At 45.7% G+C, this 21,660-nt stretch overlaps 1 protein-coding gene across 2 annotated transcripts in view; it reads left to right on the forward strand.

The window, feature by feature from the left end:
• Positions 1-21,660, forward strand: part of ANKDD1A (ankyrin repeat and death domain containing 1A) — an 89,323-nt gene that overhangs the window by 7,469 nt on the left and 60,194 nt on the right. The window contains exons 2-4 of one of the 2 annotated variants that reach the window (XM_068272422.1): positions 13,899-14,002; positions 16,541-16,639; positions 20,531-20,629. In XM_068272422.1, coding sequence (XP_068128523.1) covers positions 13,899-14,002; positions 16,541-16,639; positions 20,531-20,629 — 302 coding nt within the window. Of the gene's footprint in view, positions 1-13,898; positions 14,007-16,540; positions 16,640-20,530; positions 20,630-21,660 lie in introns of those variants that run through there. The other variant, XM_068272423.1, reaches the window with a different exon arrangement.

A 21,660-nucleotide genomic window follows, 5' to 3' on the forward strand; every position in this document is an offset into this window, starting at 1 on the left:
CCCAGAGAGGTGACAGAATTTTAGCAGCAAAGCCTCTCAAGGGAGGAGAATCCCACCTTTGGCTTCTGCGAGTGCAACATTTCATGCCATGATATGCAGGTTGTCTTATCCCCAGTACTGTTCTCGGATCATTTTTCTTTCTTTAGTGCCAGTTGGAGGAACACAGATACAAATCTAACAGACTGACTAATCCTTTTTCATCTTGTACAAAATTTAAACTGTACCTGTAAGAAAAAAAGTGCCGTTGGGGGGTACTTACATTGGGAGGGGGAAGCCTCTGGATCCTAAAGAGACTTCCCCCATCCTCTGCAGTAGAGGGGATCCTGCGCTGTCGGCATGTAGTACGCATGCACACTAGTGATTTCTGGCTCTGGGGGAAATGGCTTTATTGCACAGGCGCAGACGCTTTGCACCTGCGCAGTAGATTAGACCTAATTGGGCTTGGCTATTTCCCCCAGAACCCAAGCGGGGAAACTGGTACTGTGGCTGCGCACAGCGGTAACGGGGATTGTGCTTTTTTTTTTTGTTTGTTTGTGTTTTTTTTTTTCTTGTCCAGGAGTCCCAGCACAGGATCAGGTTGGCCAAGGAAGGGGAGAGTCTTATTAGGATTAATAGTCTTCCCACTTCCGAGGTAAGTATCCAAAACCTCCCAAGCCCCTCCCCCCTCCCTCCCAGCACTTTTTTTTTTTTTAAATATCTTACAGGTGTTGCTTAAAGGAAATGGCTGATATCAAAAAATGTATACATACCTGGGGCCTCTTCCAGCCCCCTCTGCCCAGAGCGCTCCCTCCGCAGCGGCCTCTAAAAAAATTGCCTCAGAAAGGTCCGGGGCATACTGTGCAGGCTGTGCGCGCTCCCTTGTCACACTCCCGTGGCCGGCTTCCAGCGAGACACTCCCGTGGCCGGCCTCCTACTGCGCCTGCACTGACTGGACGACTTACCAGGGCCAGTTGCGGAGGCTGCAGACAGCGGAGGATGGCGGCAAGGGGAGCTATCTGGCTGTAGGGGGCAGGAGGAAGCCTCAGGTATATATACATTTTTGAACCCCTTCCCCTCCCCCCGTCTCAGGTACACTTTAAAGGGTACCTGAGACTGGGGGGATATAAAACATTATACATACTTGTCGCTTCCTCCAGCCCCCTCCAGGCTGATCACTCCTGCGCTGACCAGAAACAAACATGTGGCTAATCCAGTCAGACTTCAGTCAGAAACCCCTTACTGGCATGCTTGTTCAGGGTCTATGGCTAAGAGTATTAGAGACAGAGGCTCAGCAGGACAGCCAGGCAACCTGCATTTTTTACAATGGATATAAATATGTCTGCCTCCATATCACTCTCAGTTCAGGTGTGCTTTAAATGATCCTCTTGTAGTTGACTACTGGATGGCAAGTTACTATGGGTTACTATATACTTCATGTTATAATTATCCGTTGTGCGCCACTGACATTTGTAAACATTCATCTCCATGTTTAAGTGGCAACATTTTCCATTTCCCTTGTGTGCTTTGCAGAGTTGGAAGTGTACCTTCCTTGGGTCATGTTTCCTCTCTCTGAGTCTAGACCTCACCGTGGTGATAGTGGCTGCTTGTTGGTCTCCCTGTTGGATTTGTTGTTCAATTGCATTATGGTGACAATAGATGGTCACATGTGACCAGGGAGAGGCTGTTTACAGCTCTGACAGTCTGCTGCCACATAAGCGTTGTTTACTATAGTTTTGTTTGCAGCACGGAAACTTTTCTATAGAAACCTGGTATATGCTCTCTGTAGCTGTGACCTGTGAACCTGTCACTTCTGTTGTCATCTTATGGACAATACTTGTAGACAACTGCAGGTGTCTCCTGGTCCCAGTGCTTTACTTGGAATTCATTAAAAGCAGTGATGGCATTTTCATGCAGAACACTTGACAAGATACCAGATTTTATGGGTTGCTTAGCCTTTGCACACACGCTAGATTGTTCTTGGCCGAGGCGCCAGTTGGAGCCACCTTTGCTGAGAATCTGCTGTGTGTAGAGTGGTCCAATGAATCGCAGAGAGATCCAGATTGCTGGACCCTATGGTTGGAGTGCAGACTGTTGTTTTGCTCCTTTCCCCTACCCCTCTGTCGTGCACTGCATGTCATTCCTCCACCTTCCTCCATAGCTACAGAACTCTGCCCCAAACTGTCACCTGAGGGATTGATTCCTGATCTATGCGGGCAACAGTACTTGTAAGCGGTGGAAGTAGCGGCGGATGGCTGGCGACACAAATGCAGCAGCCGGTTTGAATGATGCCAGGGCATCCGCTCAGGATGTGGCCAGCGGGGGACATCAACAAGGGTAGGTAGGTCTGGAGTCCAGGCAAGCTCCGTGTGCTGGGTTATAATGACGGCATATATTTGTCTATTGTGCAGTTTACGCATACGCTGCGTTTGCGGTGTAGTGTGAACCCGGCCTAAGGATCTGTACCACCTGCAGTTATAATAGAATGTTGATGCCAGCTGTTAACAAAACCAACACTGCCATAGCCACATAACACCAATTCTTAGCTCACTCCACTGGCTACCCATAACATGGAGAACTGCCTTCAAAACTGGCCTGCTAACATTCGAATCCTTACACAATGTAGATCCTGGCTATCTTTCTTGCACTACACCTTATATCAACAGGATCTAAGAACTTGGTCACCACCAAAGTCCACCTCAAAACCTTTGGAACCAGAGCCTTCTGTCATACTGCTCCTACCATTTGTACTTCCACATTCAGTTAAGACCGCTCCATCCCTGTTGACTAACATTAGCCAAGCGGTTTTCCCCCAGAAAGTTTTTTAAACGCTCAGAACCTTGATGTACACCAGCCCTAAGTGTATGTGATCTGCATGGTCATTCTGGGCCAGTGACTTAAAGTGAACCCAGGGTGAGAGTGATAAGGAGGCTGCCATGTCATATTTCTTTTTAAGCAATACCAATTGCCTGGCTGCCCTGCTGATCCTCTGCCTCTAATACTTTCAGCCATAGACCCTGAACAAGCATATGCAGATCAGGCGTTTCTGACAATATTTTCAGAACTGACAAGATGAGCTGCATGCTAGTTTCTGGTGTAATTCAGTCACTACTGCAGCCAAATAGCTCAACAGGGCTGGCAGGCAACTGGTATTGTTTAAAAGGAAATAAATATGGCAGCCTCCATATCACTCTCACCTTGGGTTCACTTTAAAGTATAAGAGGCAGAGCATCAGCTCGGAAGCCAGGCAACCGGCATCCTGTATTCTTCTCATTTCAGGTTCCCTTTAACCACTTGATGACCACAGTCCTAACCCCCCCCCCCCCCCCCTAAAGACCAGGCCATTATTTGTTGTGCTGGGCTCTGCAGGCTTTTCAGCCTTCTGCACAGCCCAGCGTAGGAGCCCAGCGATCGGACTCCCCTCCTTTTTTTGTCCCTAAGGGGACATGCCGCCGGAGGGGTCCGATCGCTGCGGCAGTTTTTTTTTTCTTTTTCTTCAGCATCCAATGAGGCGCTCTGTCCCTCCTTCCCTCCTCCCCTTGGTGCAAAGAATTGGAACAGGACGGTGATCCGTCCTGTTCCGCCTCTCATAGGCATTAGCCTATGAGAGGGCGGCGCTCCCCGGCCAATCAGAGTCCAGGGATCGCCGATCTCGTGCAGAGCTGGGGCCCCCGGCAGTGCTGTGCGCATGTAAACAAAGGGGATTCCTTTCCCCTTACGTTTACAAGCAGCCTGCTAGCCGCGATCGGCGGCTAACAGGCTATTCACGGAACTCCGCTCAGTGAACGGGCAGGGAACGATCGCGCATGTGTGCGGCCGTTCCCTGGGAAACTGCAGCCCCAGGACTAGACGCCAATTGGCGTTAGGCGGTCCTGGGGCTGCCGCCGCGGTCACGCCCATTGGCGTTAGGCGGTGCTGAAGTAGTTGAGGGCCAGTGCACACCTAAAAGCGCTAGTGTAATCGCAAAGCGCTCAGCGCTTTTAGAATTGATTTTTCTAATGAGTCTAGGTATGTGCCTAGCGATTTTCTATTTAAACCTAGCGATTTTTCTATTTTAAATACAGTGGAGCTTCAAGTGTACTTGTTTTGTATTAAAAACGCTTGGAAAATCGCTCTGTTCTAGCGCTTTTCAGAGCGATTTTCCACTTTCTTATACTTAACATTGAGCCTGAATCGCCTCAGAAATCAGCACAGATGCTGCAGGACCCACGTTTGCTTCTTGGGGAAAAAAATCACATCGCTCTAGTGTGCTCCTGCCCTAAATGAGTGGAAAAATCCATTCTAGCCCCCAGCATTTCAGGAGCTCTGCCTACCTTGCTGCTGGTAGTCAAACAATACTTGTGGGACAAAACAGTTTAATATGATATATATTACAAATAATATTCTTATTCAAACCCTAATCCAGTGAACCTCCATGGATCTGTCATGCAAAACTATTGTACATAAAAGCAAGTAATTTATGTATTTAGTAGGTCTTATATCCGTAATGAAAGGCAATGTAGTGCCATGAGGCACTAAAGCCAGAATAGCACAGTGAGAACACTAGATCCTAGCGAGTTTATAGCTTCCAGCCAACAGCTTGACAACCTCCAGTGCACATAAACAAAAATACACCTTAAAACCCACCAGCAGGGTGAAGGTCGCTGATAACAATTACAGTATAAGAAAGTAATAAGCGCCTTATAGTAAAAATACGAGCAGCCATTAAATTCATGTAGCAGAACAGTTCGCAGTAAGAGGCCAGTAATGAGTTTCCGCCAATAGGAATTGGAAATGCTATTCCTGAAGTGGGAATGCCAGTATTTCTTGGTATGGACCCCAGAGTCTTTTGCAATGACTTATTGACTTGCCGTGTTTATTAGTGTAGAGTAATAAGGTCAGTATCCCATCACAGCGGATGGGGAGAGATTTATCAAGCAGGGCTATGGCTGAGGTTGACACTTCTAGTGCGTGTCAAGCTGCTATTTTGTAGCTAAGTATTTGCAAAGATTTTCCCTTTTACTTTTGTGATTCCAGATTACCAGCTCTGGTATGTCTTCAAACATCTTAGACACAAATTTTGTACACCCCACATCTGTATCTTCTGCAATAAATACATTGAAGGTACCTGCCTGGCTTCTGTCAGGCAGCATCCATTAACCTCTTACTGAAAAATAAGAATCAGTGCCGACATCTTCTGCAGCGCTGTACAGAGTATATTGTCTTGTCACTTAACTGTCCCTCAGAGGAACTCACAATCTAATCCCTATCATAGTCCCATGTCCATGTCTGTATCGTTTAGTGCATGTATCATAATCTAGGGCCAATTTAGGGGAAGCCAATTAACTTATTTTTATGTTTTTGGGATGTGGGAGGAAACCGGGGTGCCCGGAGGAAACCTACACAGATACGGGGAGAACATACAAACTTTGTGCAGATAGTGCCCTGGCTGGGATTCGAACCAGGGACCCAGCGCTGCAAAGCGAGAGCGCTAACCACTACGCTCCCGTGTAGCCCATGGTACACATGGCCAAGGTAATGGTGTAAATAACAAGGTGCGGTGCAAATTAACAGGTAGTGCAATTGACATCAATGATGACGAACATTTAAGGCAACAAAACATTTAGGCAATGAGGCAAATGTTTAGTGAGCAAAGATACTATGGAGGCGGATGATGGAGGCCAGGGGATTTTTCCTGGGCTGGGGGGCTGGTGTTGAGGTAATGGTTGCCAGGGTGGGAGGAGTCATTCAATATTTTAATGTCCCTGGTCCTCAGTCTAGTGGTGTGAAGGTGGTCCAGTGATGGCATAGTGACCGACCCAATCATCTTCTCTTCAGTGTTGATTACTCTTTGAAGTCTGAGAGCGAGTTCCTTTCTTCAAATACAAGCAGAGCACCTATCCCTGCTCACGTCTTCCTAGTGCTCTTTGTGGCCAGCAGTACAGCTACAGTTACTTTCTCCTCAATCCTACTAATATAATAAATGGGAAAGTTTGGATATTTGGATGTTTGTTACTCGATCATGCAAAAATGGCTGAACGGATTTGAATGAAATTTGGCACACACATAGTACATTACCTGGAATAAAGTATACTTTTTATTCCCATAACCAAAAAGGGGGCGGTGACAAATACAAATTTCACTGGAAAATGTAAACTGCAGCCATTCTTACACTGTTAATGGCAGGGTTCTCAAACTTTGCACAGTTGGTCGTTGGGTGACTGAGATTAATATTCAGAAAGGTGGGTGGAGTCTATAAAAGCCAATCAAAATTAACCTATTGATTTTCAAGGGGAATATTTACATTGCTGTCATTCTTGCACTGTTAATGGCACAAGCCTCAAACCTGGTACAGTTGATCATTGGGTGACTAGGGTTCAATTTCAGAAAGGGGGTGGAGCCACAAACAGCCAATTAGATTTGTTTCATTTCAATGCAAATTATTGATGCCAAACACCGCAAAGATCACAAACTTGGTAATTGATTGTGTGTTAGGGTTAAAATAGTAGGCACAGCCAACACCAGCCAAATACATAAGCGGGCAACGCCGGGTCATAAGTGGGCGGAGACAAATACAAATTTTACTGGGAAAATGTAAACAGCAGCCATTCTTACACTGTTAATGGTAGGGTTCTCAAACTTTGCACAGTTGGTTACTGGGTGACTGGGGTTAATATTCAGAAAAGTGGGTGGAGCCTACAAAAGGCAATCAAAAATTACCTATTGATTTTTCAGGGGAATATTTCATTGCTGCCATTCTTGCACTGTTAATGGCACAAGCCTCAAACCTGGTACAGTTGATCATTGCGTGACTGGGGTTTACATTCATAAAACAGGGTGGAGTCACACACAGCCAATATGATTCGTTTCATTTTAATGCAGGTTATTGATGCTAAAGACCGCAAAGCTCACAAACTTGGTCATTGAGTAATTGATTAATTGTGTGTTAGGGTTAGGAAAAGTGGGCAGAGCCAACACTAGCCAAATACATACCCGGGCAACGCCGGGCGTCCAGCTAGTGTCTAATAAAGCATTCAGCTCTTGCCACCTCCTCCCTCGTATCAAAGCAATGTATGCTTTCCAAGACCCATCTGTGCTTGAAACCATTTTGGACGCTTTGTTCTACTGGGCATGTGAGGACCTTACAGTAGCCCCCTGTGCTGTGCTCAGCTTGTGCAAGGATGGATATTCCTGATCTATGATTGATATGTGTGCCCTAGATTATAGTACATTTTTGTCCAGCATTTCTATCAAATTGAACATCTTGGGCTTGATTCACAAAGCGGTGATAACTCAGTTATCACGCCTAAAAGACTTTAGGCGTGATAAGCGGTGCAAAGCTGAGTTATCACCGATTTGTGCTGCTCTTCGCGCGAAGCTCCCGCGCGCAAAGTTTTGCGCGCGTAGCGCACCGCGCTGCGCGCGCAAAGTCCCATAGGGCTCAATGGACGCTGCGCGCGAAGCACGGCACACTGCGCGCGCAGCGCGGTGCGCTACGCGCGCAAAACTTTGCGCGCGGGAGATCGCGCGAGTTTCTTCTTATCACTCCTAAACTGAGTTTAGGCGTGATAAAGGGCTTTTCACAGGCGTGCAAACACTTTGCACCGCTTTGTGAATCAAGCCCCTTGTCTGTTAAAGAGACATATGTACCGAAGAAGAGAGAAGCCTCTGTATACTGTAGAGCATACATGTCCAACTCCAGCCCGCGGGCCAAATCTGGCCCTCAGAGCCATTAAATTTGGCTCTCAAGTGGGTCCCCCACTTTGCATTATGTTTGGCCATTCTAGACCACCAGGGAAGCTATATTGGAAGTGAAGCACTAGACCACCGGGGAAGCTATATTGGAAGTGAAGCACTAGATCACCAGGGAAGCCATAGAGGGAGGTGGGTGAAAGCACGAAACACCAGGGAACTGTATGGGGAGGGTGGGGGGCTCTAGACACCAGATAACTTTATAGAGGAGGGGGGGGGGGCTCTAGACACCAGGGAACTGTATAGGGGAGGGAGAACAATTAGGCAGCAGGGAACTGTTTTGGGGTTGGAGGTGGGCCATTAGAGACACCGGGGAACTTCATAAGGTAGGAAGGTGGCCAGTAGACATTAACATTGAGGTTGGCCCGCGACTAGGTCCCAGTGTACAATTTTGGCTCACTTTGTATTTGAGTTTGACACCCCTGCTGTAGAGGCTTTTGGTGTACTCCTTAATGCTGCCGCTGCTTGCCAGGACCCTCAGAAAGATGCAGCTTCTCTTCATGAACTAATGCGGCCGCACCTGCGCAATATCATGGAGCCGCTGATGCACAAGCAGCTCTAGCTTACTGCACGGGAGCAGCCATACACTCGCACAGGTGCAATGTGGCCAAACTCTTTCCTGAAGAGCAGCGCGACCCCCAATCTTCTATCCAACAAGCCGTTGTCAGATTTCTTTGGGGGGGGGGGGGGGTGTGTCTGTGCTCGGTAATGTAGGACAACGGACGGCTTCACTCTTCATCAGTAAGTATGTGTTTCTTAATCCGAAGTTCGCCTCTGCATGACTATAAGCTGCAAATACCTTTTGTAGGTCTCTAATGTATATCTTACCCCGGAATAACGGCGTAACTCCCATATTTATGCATGTACAATCCATTACACAAAGGGATGGCCATTCAGATGCTAATAATTCTGAGTTGTTGCAGATTTTATGCTAATTTTATGAAAATGTATGCAGCTTGAAAATTGACCAAACCTATGCATTAGTGGCTGCATTCAATTGGTCTATTTTCTATTTGTATACATTTTACAGGGGAAAAAAAGTGCATTAGCTGGGAATTATTTATGTCTCATTGACTGACCATCCCTGGTTGCACAGAACTGGAAGCATTGCAACTGTGGAGTAATCAACCGCAATAGTTAGCAAACTGCTACAACAGTGGGTGTGGATGCCCATCGTCCTATGCATGCCCTACGAGTGGGTGCTCAAATGAACTACTCTGTAAATTATCAATATCAGGTGAACATTGATCAATATATACACGCACACGCACACACTATATGGTCGGGAGAAGGCAGTCTGGATGAAATGCTTCTTTCGGCTGTCTCCAAACGTACACGAGGTCGGAAATAAGGTAAGCAATGATTCGTCAGAGAAAATCACATTTTTCCACTGCTCGGGGACCAATTCTGGTTGTTTCTACACCACTCTAAACGCTTTGAAACATTTGTCTTTGAGAGCAGAGGTTTTCTAATTGCAATTCTGTGGAATCCAGTTTTTTTTTTGTTTTTTTTTTTTTTGCAGCTCCCAAGGAACAGTTTTTGTGGGAACTGGGTTCTGTGGTGTTCATTCAGCTCTGCAGTGATTTTAGGAGCCGTGGTCTTGCAAGCTTTTCTAACAATTCAATTTAGAGTGGGACAGTCTCTCTTAGACAACTTCTACTTTCAGCCACAACTGTGCTTTGCGGAGGATGTTTTTCCTTCTCTTTCAAAGGCAGTCATTACTTTTGAGACAGTACCTTTTGAAATGCAAAGCATTCCGGCAGTTTCTGTTACAGCAGTGCCTGCCAAAAATTTGGCCTCTTTGAGAGTCTGAGAGATCTGCCATTTTTATAAATTATTACCAACTTTGGTTTAAATATCTGTCAAAACCAATTATTTTAATTAAACATATGAAATAACAAAATTAATACACAAAAAAAGTCAAGCAGTCAAGTTTTGATTGCTTAAAACATGTTCAAAGATTATGATGCCAAAATGTTTGGTGTTTCCATTTTTCTTATCATTATAACTGTTGTGCAAATATTTTGAACATACATACTGTATTTGAAAAATAGTACATAAGTCAAGTGTAGATTTATCACAACTAGCGAGTATGAAGAGTATGTGTCAGCTTTGTCTGTATGTAAAGAATTGTTTTTTAAAAGGTTTTGAGCTACTGAACATTTATTACTGGTAATTACACTGATAAGCCGTTGACCTTTCCACACCCAGCACCTACCTGGGCAGAGCAGCCAGAGACCGGTGTAAAGAACACTGCTCTATGCAGATGAATACATATCAGATGATGTACATTGCTGCACGCACCTTCCTTGAGGATTTCAGCTCATTCCACCAATGTGCGTCACTTATAGTGATGCTAGAACTCTTGAAAGGGATTTGGAGTCCTGCCCTAAAGGTTGCTTTGTGTGAGATCAGATTAAACATTGATGTCTCTACATCACTCTCTATTGAAGGTAGTGAATGCTAATGAGAAGCTTTCGCATACAGAGAAGTACGTTTTTTTTCCACAGGAAAGTACCATAAAAATAACTGCAAAAGAAAAAAAATCCAGTGCATTACCTCCGAATTTGACAGGTCTGTATCTGCTAATATACCAAAAGACATAATGTGAACATGTTTGGCTGTCAAACTGCCATAGTAAGCTGGTTTAGAAATGTGCACTGATTAGGGAATGATGCACTAAGCATCTGGTACACCTGTCTTATCTCCTATTTTTACATTTTTCTTACTTCATTTTATCTCGTGATTTAGTTACACTAAACACACAAGAAAATGATTTCATGTACTATATGCTTAAAATTGCACATAAATTATCTCACTCGATGTTTATGATTCTCAACAGCTTTTCTGCACCTGGCAGAGTATTCCTCAAAGGTGGCTTATAGCTCTTGTTCAGGCACAGATATTATAGGCATGTCACACAACATTGTTTTATAAGCTGTATGCATAAAACATTTTGTTAAAAAAATAATGCAGATTTTGCTTAAAGAGAAACCGTAACCAAAAATTGAACTTCATCGAAATCAGTAGTGATATCCCATTTCCCACGAGAAATCTTTTCCTTTTCACAAACGGATCATCAGGGGGCTCTGTATTGCTGATATGGTGGTCCTGACAGTTTCCTGTCTGTAAACCTCTTTGCATTGTAAAAAATAACAGTTGTTTACAGCTGTTTCCAACTGCCAAAAAAGCAGCAATCATATCGGACTGCCTGGGTGTGAGAAGGTAACTGTCAGTCCACGGGCATCTCTGAAATGGTGAAGCAGTAAGATTTCCCTTTTTTAGTTTGAAAAACTGTACATTTTTTACAAAACTTTTTTTTTCCTAAGCATAACTCGCTTAAAATGTTATAATACAGCTTTACCTGAACTATAACTTTAAGAACTAACTTAAGACTTGCATGAAGCAGGTGTTAACTGATAATTCACAGCTAGACTGTGCTTTTAATATGTAAGATATAGTGTTCAGCTCAGAATGGTTGGCTTGTCATATTTACTGTAGAAAGGAAAACCACGTGTGTCTCTGCTGATGCTGAATGTAGGGTTCATGGAACCTGATTACCAATCCGAACTGGTTGTTTGCTAAAATAATCAGTATGTGAGCCCCAGTGAAATTGTACGCAAGCAAGCACGGCCCAGGTCACAGCATGGGAGGCGGCACACCATAAAATTGTGATCAGCTAGGAAGCAGTATGAAATAAACAATCTTGCCTCCATAGAGGAAGGAGAGTTTAATTAAAGGATACCCGAAGTGACATGTGACATGATGAGATAGACATGGGTATGTACAGTGCCAAGCACACAAATAACTGTGCTGTGTTCCTTTTTTTTTTTTCTGCCTGAAAGAGTTAAATATCAGGTATGTAAGTGGCTGACTCAGTCCTGACTTAGACAGGAAGTGACTACAGTGTGACCCTCACTGATAAGAAATTCCAACTATAAAACTCTTTCCTAGCAGAAAATGGCTTCTGAGAGCAGAAAAGAGATAAAAAGGATCAGTAGTTAATAGATTTTAGCTCTGGCATATTTCAATGAATGTGTCTCTGAGCAAAAACAATAAAACAGTTAAAACTTTAAAAGTAGATTTAAACATAAAATAAAACTGTGGAATATCTTAAGTCATTTTTAGGAGAAGGAGGATAGATACAATTGTTTATTTCATTCGTTTATTTTCAATTTGGGTGTCCTTTAATGAGAAACACCACTGGAGGAGATGAAAAGGTCCCCAACATGCTCCCCTTTTAAATAGTGACTCTGCCATTACTGTGGCCGGGGGACAGGGGTACAGCAATTGCAGGGAGGGAAACCGAGGCAGGCAAAAAATGGCTTGGGACATTTGGGCGCCGCCATAGGCTGTAATGTGAATTACGGTTATAGCGGCACTCAGAGGGTAATTTGGGTGCTGGCAAAAGACAGAGCCCAAATTACAAAAGAAACAGTTCAATTCGGCCGCCAGAGATAGCTGGCAGAAAAATTGCATCTTTCCCCTGAGTCAGTGGATGGGGAATAGTAATTCACGCCACAGGAAAACTTGCAATAGCAGGGTGAGATGTTTTTCGGCTACGCTCTGTGCCCAAATTTCACGGCATGAGGGGGGTGGTTAGTTTCAGGGTTCCCCGGCTCCCCACCTCCCGAGCCTCTGCCTCGGCCCTGCTAGTATTGGCTCGGACAATTCTGTGCTCTTTGTCGGTATGGCCTGTTGTGAAGGGTTAACTAGGGTCTGTTCCTGAGTGTCAGAACAATGTGGTATGGAGGAGTGAAGTGTGTACTAGCTGCAGTTATCTAATATTGTCACCATGTTCCTGGGAATCCTTACATACAAAGACTGCCTGTCAGAACTAATTTATATCACTCCTCTGCTTGCTGTACAACTAGTACTAACCACCGGAATGGGAGAACATGTTGTGAAGACAATGCTGACCATTCATTTTTAAATGTTGTGTAAGATAAAATCTGTAAACTTTCTCATGAGAAAAACAGGCAGGCAACAGACTGTAACTTATTTAGCAATATATGCAGGGTTTTTCGATGCAAAGCTTCTGAAGTACCTGTACGCGCACTGCGCCTGCGCAGGAAGCTCCCGGCAACGTCAGCGGGGACGTTCACGGCCAGGGCTCCACAGGCACGGTGGCTTGCAACATTAGTCGCAAATACCGGAAGTGAGCCACAGCGGGAGACCGGGGGATCGTTTTGTTCCAGTGTGGTCACAGGACGTCTATGGGTGGGCCGATAGAAGCCCCAGGTAAGTTAAACTCTCTCTATTTTTTTTTTTTGTTCATTACAATACTTCTTTAACTATATATATATATATATATATATATATATATATATATATATATATATATATATATATATATATATATATATATATATATATATATATATATATATATAATATATATATATATATATATATATATATATATAATTACATATACACAATAGTGGGCCTTTAATCCTGACCATAGCTGCTGGGTTGTGGGGGCTGCAGGGAGCAGCACCGCATGAGTAAGGTTTTGCTTTGGGCAATAAGAAGCTTGTAGTGGTTACATCGATAACAGACAGGAATCAGCAGACAAGGCAATAAGTTAGAGTCCTATGGCTTTTGTCTTAGGACTCTAAAAGAACTCAGAAAAAAGAGTATCATGAGATTTGTATGGTTTTGATCATGTGCCAGTTATGTTTCAGGCCTGCACTACACTGAACAGCTGATCCTTACTTCTGGTGTTCCTCGCTTAGGGCTGGTGCAAACCAAAACCCGCTAGCAGATCCGCAAAATGCTAGCAGATTTTTAAACGCTTTTTTTTATTTTTATGAGGCGTTTTGCTAGCGTTTTGCGGATTGCTGCTGCGGTTTTCAGTATAGTAGATTTCATATATTGTTACAGTAAAGCTGTTACTGAACAGCTTCTGTAACAAAAACGCCTGCAAAACCGCTCTGAAGTGCCGTTTTTCAGAGCGGTTTGCGTTTTTCCTATACTTAACATTGAGGCAGAAACGCATCCGAAATCCAAAAAATGCCTCACCCAGGCATTTTTCGTTTCTGCAAAACGCCTGCCGCTCTGGTGTGCACCACCCCATTGAGATACATTGACCAAGCAGATCCGCAGCCGCAAGCGGATCTGAAAACGCGGAAAAAGCCGCTCGGTGTGCACCAGCCCTTAGTGACATCTTCATTGTTGATTTGTTTCAGTGCTCCGCTCCGAGCAAGAGTTCCACATCGCAGCAAAATCTAACAACATTGAGAAGATGCGGCAGCTGATCAAGAGAGGGGTGAATGTCAAAGCCAAGAACAGTGTAGGTACTGTATCCCTTCCACACTAGTGCCAGGGCAGGGGCAGCATGGTACTGGTGAGATGCAAGGGCAGCATGGTACTGGTGAGATGATGGGGCAGCATGGTACTGGTGAGATGCTGGGGCATGGTGCAGTATGGTACTTGTGAAGATGCCAGGGCATTGTTCAGTATGGTACTTGCGTGAGATGCCAGGGCATGGGGCAGCATAGTACTGGTGAGGTGGCGGGGCAGCATGGTACTGGTGAGATACAGGGGCAGTATGGTAATGGTGAAATGCCTGGGGCATGGTGCAGCATGATACTGGTGAGATACAGGGGCAGCGTGGTACTGGTGAGATGCAGGGGCAGCGTGGTACTGGTGAGACGCAGGGGCAGCGTGGTACTGGTGAGATGCAGGGGCAGCGTGGTACTGGTGAGATGCAGGGGCAGCGTGGTACTGGTGAGATGCAGGGGCAGCGTGGTACTGGTGAGATGCAGGGGCAGCATGGTACTGGTGAGATGCAGGGGCAGCATGGTACTGGTGAGATGCAGGGGCAGCATGGCAGTGGTGAGATGCAGGGGCAGCATGGTGCTGGTGAGATGCAGGGGCATGGGGCAGCATGGTACTGGTGAGATGCAGGGGCAGCATGGTACTGGTGAGATGCAGGGGCAGCATGGTACTGGTGAGATGCTGGGGCATGGGGCAGCATTGTACTGGTGAGATGCAGGGGCAGCGTGGTACTGGTGAGATGCAGGGGCAGCGTGGTACTGGTGAGATGCAGGGGCAGCGTGGTACTGGTGAGATGCAGGGGCAGCGTGGTACTGGTGAGATGCAGGGGCAGCGTGGTACTGGTGAGATGCAGGGGCAGCGTGGTACTGGTGAGATGCAGGGGCAGCGTGGTACTGGTGAGATGCAGGGGCAGCGTGGTACTGGTGAAATGCTGGGGCATGGGGCAGCATGGTACTGGTGATAGGCTGGGGCATGGGGCAGCATGGCACTGGTGAGATGCAGGGGCAGCATGGTACTGGTGAAATGCTGGGGCATGGGGCAGCATGGTACTGGTGATATGCTGGGGCATGGGGTAGCATGGCACTGGTGAGATACTGGGGCAGTATGGTGCTGGTGATAAGCTGGGGCATGGGGCAGCATGGCACTGGTGAGATGCAGGGGCAGCATAGTACTGGTGACATGCAGGGGCAGCATGGCACTAGTGAGATGCAGGGGCAGCATGGTACTGGTGAGATGCAGGGGCAGCATAGTACTGGTGAGATGCAGGGGCAGCATGGTACTGGTGAAATGCTGGGGCATGAGGCAGCATGGTACTGGTGATATGCTGGGGCATGGGGTAGCATGGCACTGGTGAGATACTGGGGCAGTATGGTGCTGGTGATATGCTAGGGCATGGGGCAGCATGACACTGGAGATGCAGGAGCAGCATGGTACTGGGGAGATACAGGGGCAGCATGGTACTGGGGAGATACAGGGGCAGCATGGTACTGGGGAGATACAGGGGTAGCATGGTACTGGGGAGATACAGGGGCAGCATGGTTCTGGGGAGATACAGGGGCAGCATGGTACTGGTGAAATGCTGGGGCATGGTACTGGTGAGATACAGGGGCAGCATGGTACTGGTGATAGGCTGGGGCATGGGGCAGCATGGCACTGGTGAGATGCTAGAGCATGGGGCAGCATGGTACTGGTGAGATACAGGGGCAGCATGGTACTGGTGATAGGCTGGGGTATGGGGCAGCATGGCACTGGTGAGATGCTAGGGCATGGGGCAGCATGGTACTGGTGAGATACAGGGGCAGCATGGTACTGGTGATAGGCTGGGGTATGGGGCAGCATGGCACTGGTGAGATGCTAGGGCATGGGGCAGCATGGTAATGGTGAGATGCTTGGGCATGGGGCAGCATGGTACTGGTGAGATGCTGGACAGTATCCCTACAGCACTAGTGCCGGGGTATGGGGCAGCATGGTACTGGGGGGATGCTGCGAAGTATCCCTTTCACACTAGTGCTGGAGCCTGGGGCAATATGATACTGGGAGGATTCAGCACAGTATGCCTACAACACGAGTGCCGTGGCAAATGGCAACATGATACTAGGGGGATGCTGCTGAGTATCCCTTTCACACTAGTGCTGGGGCATGGGGCAACACTAATACAAGAAATATCATCATTTCTGTTATATGAAGTTTCCCTCTTCCTAAATAGGCCATGCAAAATACTGTTACAGCTTGTTGAACATTGCAGTAAAATCACTAGTCTGACATTGCTCTTCATATCTTGACTTAAGAGCTGCCGGTTAGTCTTTAAATCATTTAACTCCGTGAAATTTCATTTGCTGTGCTGTAAAAGGAAGAGCTCAGAGCTGCTGACAGCATTGTGCAGTATGTCTGTGAGGAAACTTGTGGGGCGTATGCATGATGAACGCTATAGGCACAAGGATTGCATGAAATAAGTGTCCTTGTTATGTATCCTTCTGTGTCTTTGCTTTGGCAACTGACCATACAGCCACTGGATTACTGTCTGTTTCTGTCTTCTTTGCTTATGTTTCAGGTAGACAGGACAGCCCTACACTGGGCAGCTGGAGCTGGTCAAGAGCAGGCTTTGAGGCTGCTGCTGGAACATGACATGCCTGTGGATGTGGAGGACAGTGTAAGTTAGTTGACACTGGCAATGCCAGGAAAATAAAAAACCTCTGACTCAGGGAGTATATCCATGCCTCCCAACTTTTTGAGATAAGAAAGAGGGACACTTAAGCCACGCCCCTGCTACACCCCTGATCATGCCCCCCCCCCCCCCTTAGTCATGAATACTATAAAGATTTCATAAGAAAAATATGTTGAACTCAAACCACACTGGTCCTTTTTATCCTGGTTCATTTTCCTGCATATTAACATTTGAAAATTAGAAACATATAAATTTAAAGGATGGGGATAAAGTTTACAGTCAATCAAACACATTTTTCAGTAGCATAATACATATATTTACATAGAAAGAGGGACAAAGTCCTAAAAGAGGGACAAATGAGGAGAAAAAAGGGAGAGAGGGACAGGGTATTCAAAGAGGGACTGTCCCTCCAAAAGAGGGGCAGTTGGTAGCTATGGTATATCCCGGTTATAAAAATGAGGCATATTCAAAACCATTGTTTAGGGCAGGGGTCAGGAACCTTTTTGGCTGAGAGAGCATTAAACGCCACATATTTTAAAATGTAATTCCGTGAGAGCCATACAATATGTTTCAAACTGGGACAGTAGGGCTCACGTCCCTGTTGCCATGGTGATGTGTATACAGTTGATCCGCTGGGCAGTGGAAGTGTCAGACACGTCTTCAGCTTCTCTTGGGTTTCAGCAACATCAGCTATTTCCCCCCGAGAGCCAAACAGGAGAAATAACGATTAACTGCTTGTATAATTCGCTAGCTGACTTGGGGGTTGATTCACTTTGTAGGACGAGATCCCTGCACTTTGACCCAGTAGGCTGCCTGTCGGGTGACAGGCAGCCTATTGGGCCAATCAAAGTGCAGGGATCTTGCTCTACAAAGTCACTGGACCTGACAGGGTCCAGAGTGGGACAATTGGAGCAGCTGTTCGTTTTGGGGTAGCGCGAGTAAGCAGTAGCGTGTACAACTTTGAAAATGTTACTTGTGCTGCCACACTAAGTTGTGCTGCTTGAGCAGTGTAGCTTATTGAATCAACTCCTACTGAGTTGTATGTGAGCCAGATGTAGCCATCAAAAGAGCAACTTCTGGCTCCCAAGCCATAGGTTCCCTACCCCTGGTTTAGGGCCATGGAGTCCAACCTGAAAATCCATTTTGCCTCCGTCTAAAGGAGAAGCCTATCGAAATCTCCCCTCTTGTATTATTTTTTTTACCTTCTGGATGCCAAAAATGTGACAGCAAAGATATTTCTACTGTGAGCCTCCCTAATATGCCTGACAATCTCTCTTGTTGCGGATGTCAGCTATATGTGACAGGCTCCTTGGAAATACATTTTCATCTCCTCTTTAAAATAACTTTTCAGCGCTTTGCAACTTAAAGAAAACCGGTAACAAAGAAAAGCTCCCCTGGGGGTGCTCACCTCGGGTGGGGGAAGCCTCCGGATCCTATAGAGGCTTCCCCCATCCACCTGTGTCCCACGGCGACAGCGAAAAATCTCCGGGAACAGCTGGGATGTAAATATTTACCTTCCCGGCTCCAGCGCAGGCGCAGTATCGGCTCTCCACTCGGAGATGGGCGGAAATAGCCAATCGCTGTCGGGGCCGCTCTACTGAGCAGGAGACTTGCGCCTGCTCAGTAGAGCGGCCCCGACAGCGATTGGCTATTTCCGCCCATCTCCGAGTGGAGAGCCGATACTGCGCCTGCGCTGGAGCCGGGAAGGTAAATATTTACATGCGTAGTAGAGCGGACCCGACAGAGGTCGGCTATTTCCGCCTATCTCCGTGCTGAAAGCCGCAGCAGCACCCCCGCTGGAGCCTGGGAAAGTAAATATAGCAAGCCTTGTCAGGCTTGTCGAGCACTGATCGCGGGATGCTTCGGGGGAGCCCGCGCTGGACTGCCTGCAGCTACAGGGGAGGGGGAAGCCTCATTGGGACCCTGAGGCTTCCCCCTCCCGAGATGAGTACCCTCAAGAGGAAATCGTTTTTGTTACAGAGTCTCTTTTAAAAAGTACTGGCAAGTAGATAAAAAGTACTATCCAAATTATTTGGAGTATTTTCTTGCTTGGTGGTGGTTTAAAAGGCATTTCATTGACAAAGTGAGAAAATATCACCCAGGAAAAAACTCAAGAGAAAAACTGAATTATTAATTTATTTATTCCTTATAAACAATATCAGGTGCCTGGCTATCCTGCTGATCCTCTGCCTCTAATACTTTTAGCCATAGACCCTGAGCAAGCATGCAGCTGATGATGTGTTTCTGACATTATTGTCAGATCTGGCAAGATTAGCAGCATGCTTGTTTCTGGTGTTATTCAGACACTACTGCAGCCAATAGATCAGCAGGGTGGCCATGCAACTGGTATTGTCTAAAAGGAAATAAATATGGCAGCCTCCATAGTCTTCTCACTTCAGTTGTCCTTTAAAGCGGATCCAAAATGAAAAACTAACTATAACAAGTAAGTGGTCTAGTTTAAATAGTTTACACAGCAAATCTAGCTGCAAACAGCTTCAACAGTATACAATTATTTCTTCCTGTGATATGAGAGCATCCATGTTGTTTGTGATCATTACACACAGGCAATCTACTCTGCATCTCCAGCCCTCAGCCTGTGAAAACTTCACTCCCCTCTCCTCCTCCCTCCTCCCCTCTGCCTCTGAAATCTGTGGCTAGTAACAGCTCCTCCTCCTACTACCCAGACTGAGCTCCCATAAGCCCTTGCTACAGGGGTCTGAGAGCGCCAAGGCACTGGAGAAGCTGTGGGCGAGGCTTGTTTAGTTTATAGGGAATTGGAGTATTAAACAAAAAAAAAGTATTGGGCTTGAAGAATGCCCTATAAACTATATGAAAGGAACACAATTATGCAAAGAGTGAAGTCGCATTCACAGTGCCACGTTGTGGAGCGGCGTTATAAAGTCTTATAACGCAGCTTGCCGCACTGCAATGCTATTCCTATGGGACGTTCACAGTGCAACGTTAGTCGCGTTGAAAAATGTTGTGTTATGGTAACTCACTGCTTGCAGTGCATTACCTCTCAAAGCAGACATGTTGCACCTTTAACTTCACATTAAACCGCAACTTCCCACTGTGAATGCAACCTAAACGTTTATCTCAGATCCACTTTTTAAATAAGGGTCCAGTTGTTTGTTTTTTGCTTTTTAATTCTGCTTAAAACACACAATACCCAACCAACCAAGCGATGTACCTGCCAGCACTAAAGATGTTGCCACCTGCAAAAGATTTCAGAATGTAAATCAGGGTGAGGAAAGATTTTACAATGGGCAAACACCGGGTAAATTATAAATGAAATAAATGAATGTTAAAAAAAAAATAAAAAAATATTCATTATGTTTTCACTAGTTTCTCTTTAAAGTGGACCTAAAATCTTGCAGAGGACACAAGGAAAACAGAGAGGAATGCACCCCGTGTGTATTTAGGGAGAAGAGCCTGTCTAATTCCTCCTCATCTTCAAGTAATCACAAGTGCTATTTAAACTCTCAGAAATTCGGCAGTCCTCAGCAGACACAGCTAATATGTAAAATCAGGATGTTAACCCTTTGTCTGCTTCCATGAAAGGAAGAAGTAGACACACTGCAGATTTATTATTGCAGGCATTCTGTAAGCTGTAACAAAAGAAATTGTTTTCTGTAAAGGTTCTTATGCTGTTGCTTATCTTTTAGAGCAGAGAGGAAGTACTGACTTCAGGTCCACTTTAATGGCAGAAAATTGGCCAGCCAGCATACTTTAGAGCTTCTATTCCTTAGCACCTGCATTCTGTAACGTATCCATAACTACTGCCTTTCCCTCAAGAATACTAAAGCTTTCATTTCACTACCATATGAATATTTTATTCTTTGTTTTTTTCCCCTCTCTTTTTTTTCTGGCCTGTAGTTTGGGATGAATGCACTACTGCTAGCGGCATGGTTCGGTCACCTGAAGATCGTTCAGATACTGGTCAACGCCGGAGCAAAAATTAACTGTGAAAATAAGGTGAGGCTTGACAGTTAGTGTCTGTTTACCTGTAAATAAGGAAGCCAATGACGCTGTGTCATGCTGCTGTGATGTGGGAAATAAAAGGGAAGGTGGAACATCTGAGTAAGGCAGAAAGTGGTATTTATAAGCTTGTATACCTTGCTTTAGGCAAACCTGCCTACACCATAGCAACATGTTAAAAATAGCTTAAGATTTCTTCAAACCATCTCATCTATTATAAGCATCAATAATATCTTGTTGTGGTCTTAAGCTGATGTATAGTAAAGAGAACTCCTGGCCAGAGAAGATGTTTGGGCCCTTTTCCAATACACACACTCCCTGGTCAGAGTTCTGCCTGCCGGAGACTTGTACTCTATTGTGGCTTGGAGCATTTCACTGTCCACTTCATCCTGTATATTTCCACACATCCAGATATAACAGGTGGGGACTGCATCTCCCCCATTGATGTCGCCAGAGGCAGACCTGTGCGTCTGTATGTCTCCCATACACTTATCATTGTCTGTTTTACTGTGTAGTGCTTATGCCTTGGTTGTGGAAACTACCGGTAAGTGCTATTCTGCTCCATCCAGTTCATACCCTAATTGTGGGAGGACACAGGGAGTGGAGCAATAGGTACAGCAGGCTTTCTCAACCAGGGTTCCCAGGAACCCCAGGGTTCCTTGAGGACTCTGCAGGGGTTCCTTCACATTTTCCCCCATCGTGGGTGAAGTATAATAGAGCACAGTGTAATAGGTGGTACTGTAACAAGAAGCACTAAATTGGGGGCTCAGGAGACAGTATAATGAGTGACAGTGTAATAGGGGCAGTGAAATAAACAGCTACATATACTTTTAAAGACTATACCTCCTGCAAAATAAATGCAGGGGTTCCTCGAGATCAAAAAATTGTTTGCAGGGGTTCCTTGCGATCCAAAAGTTATTTGCAGGGTTCCTCCAGGGTAAAAAGGTTGAGAAAGGCTGAGGTACAGTATAACATGTCTCTCTCTCTCTGTAATTCAAAACTGGAATGTGAGCTGCAGCTATATGGTC

The sequence above is a fragment of the Hyperolius riggenbachi genome, chromosome 3 (genome assembly GCF_040937935.1).
Source record: "Hyperolius riggenbachi isolate aHypRig1 chromosome 3, aHypRig1.pri, whole genome shotgun sequence".
In the NCBI taxonomy this organism is placed as follows: domain Eukaryota; kingdom Metazoa; phylum Chordata; class Amphibia; order Anura; family Hyperoliidae; genus Hyperolius; species Hyperolius riggenbachi.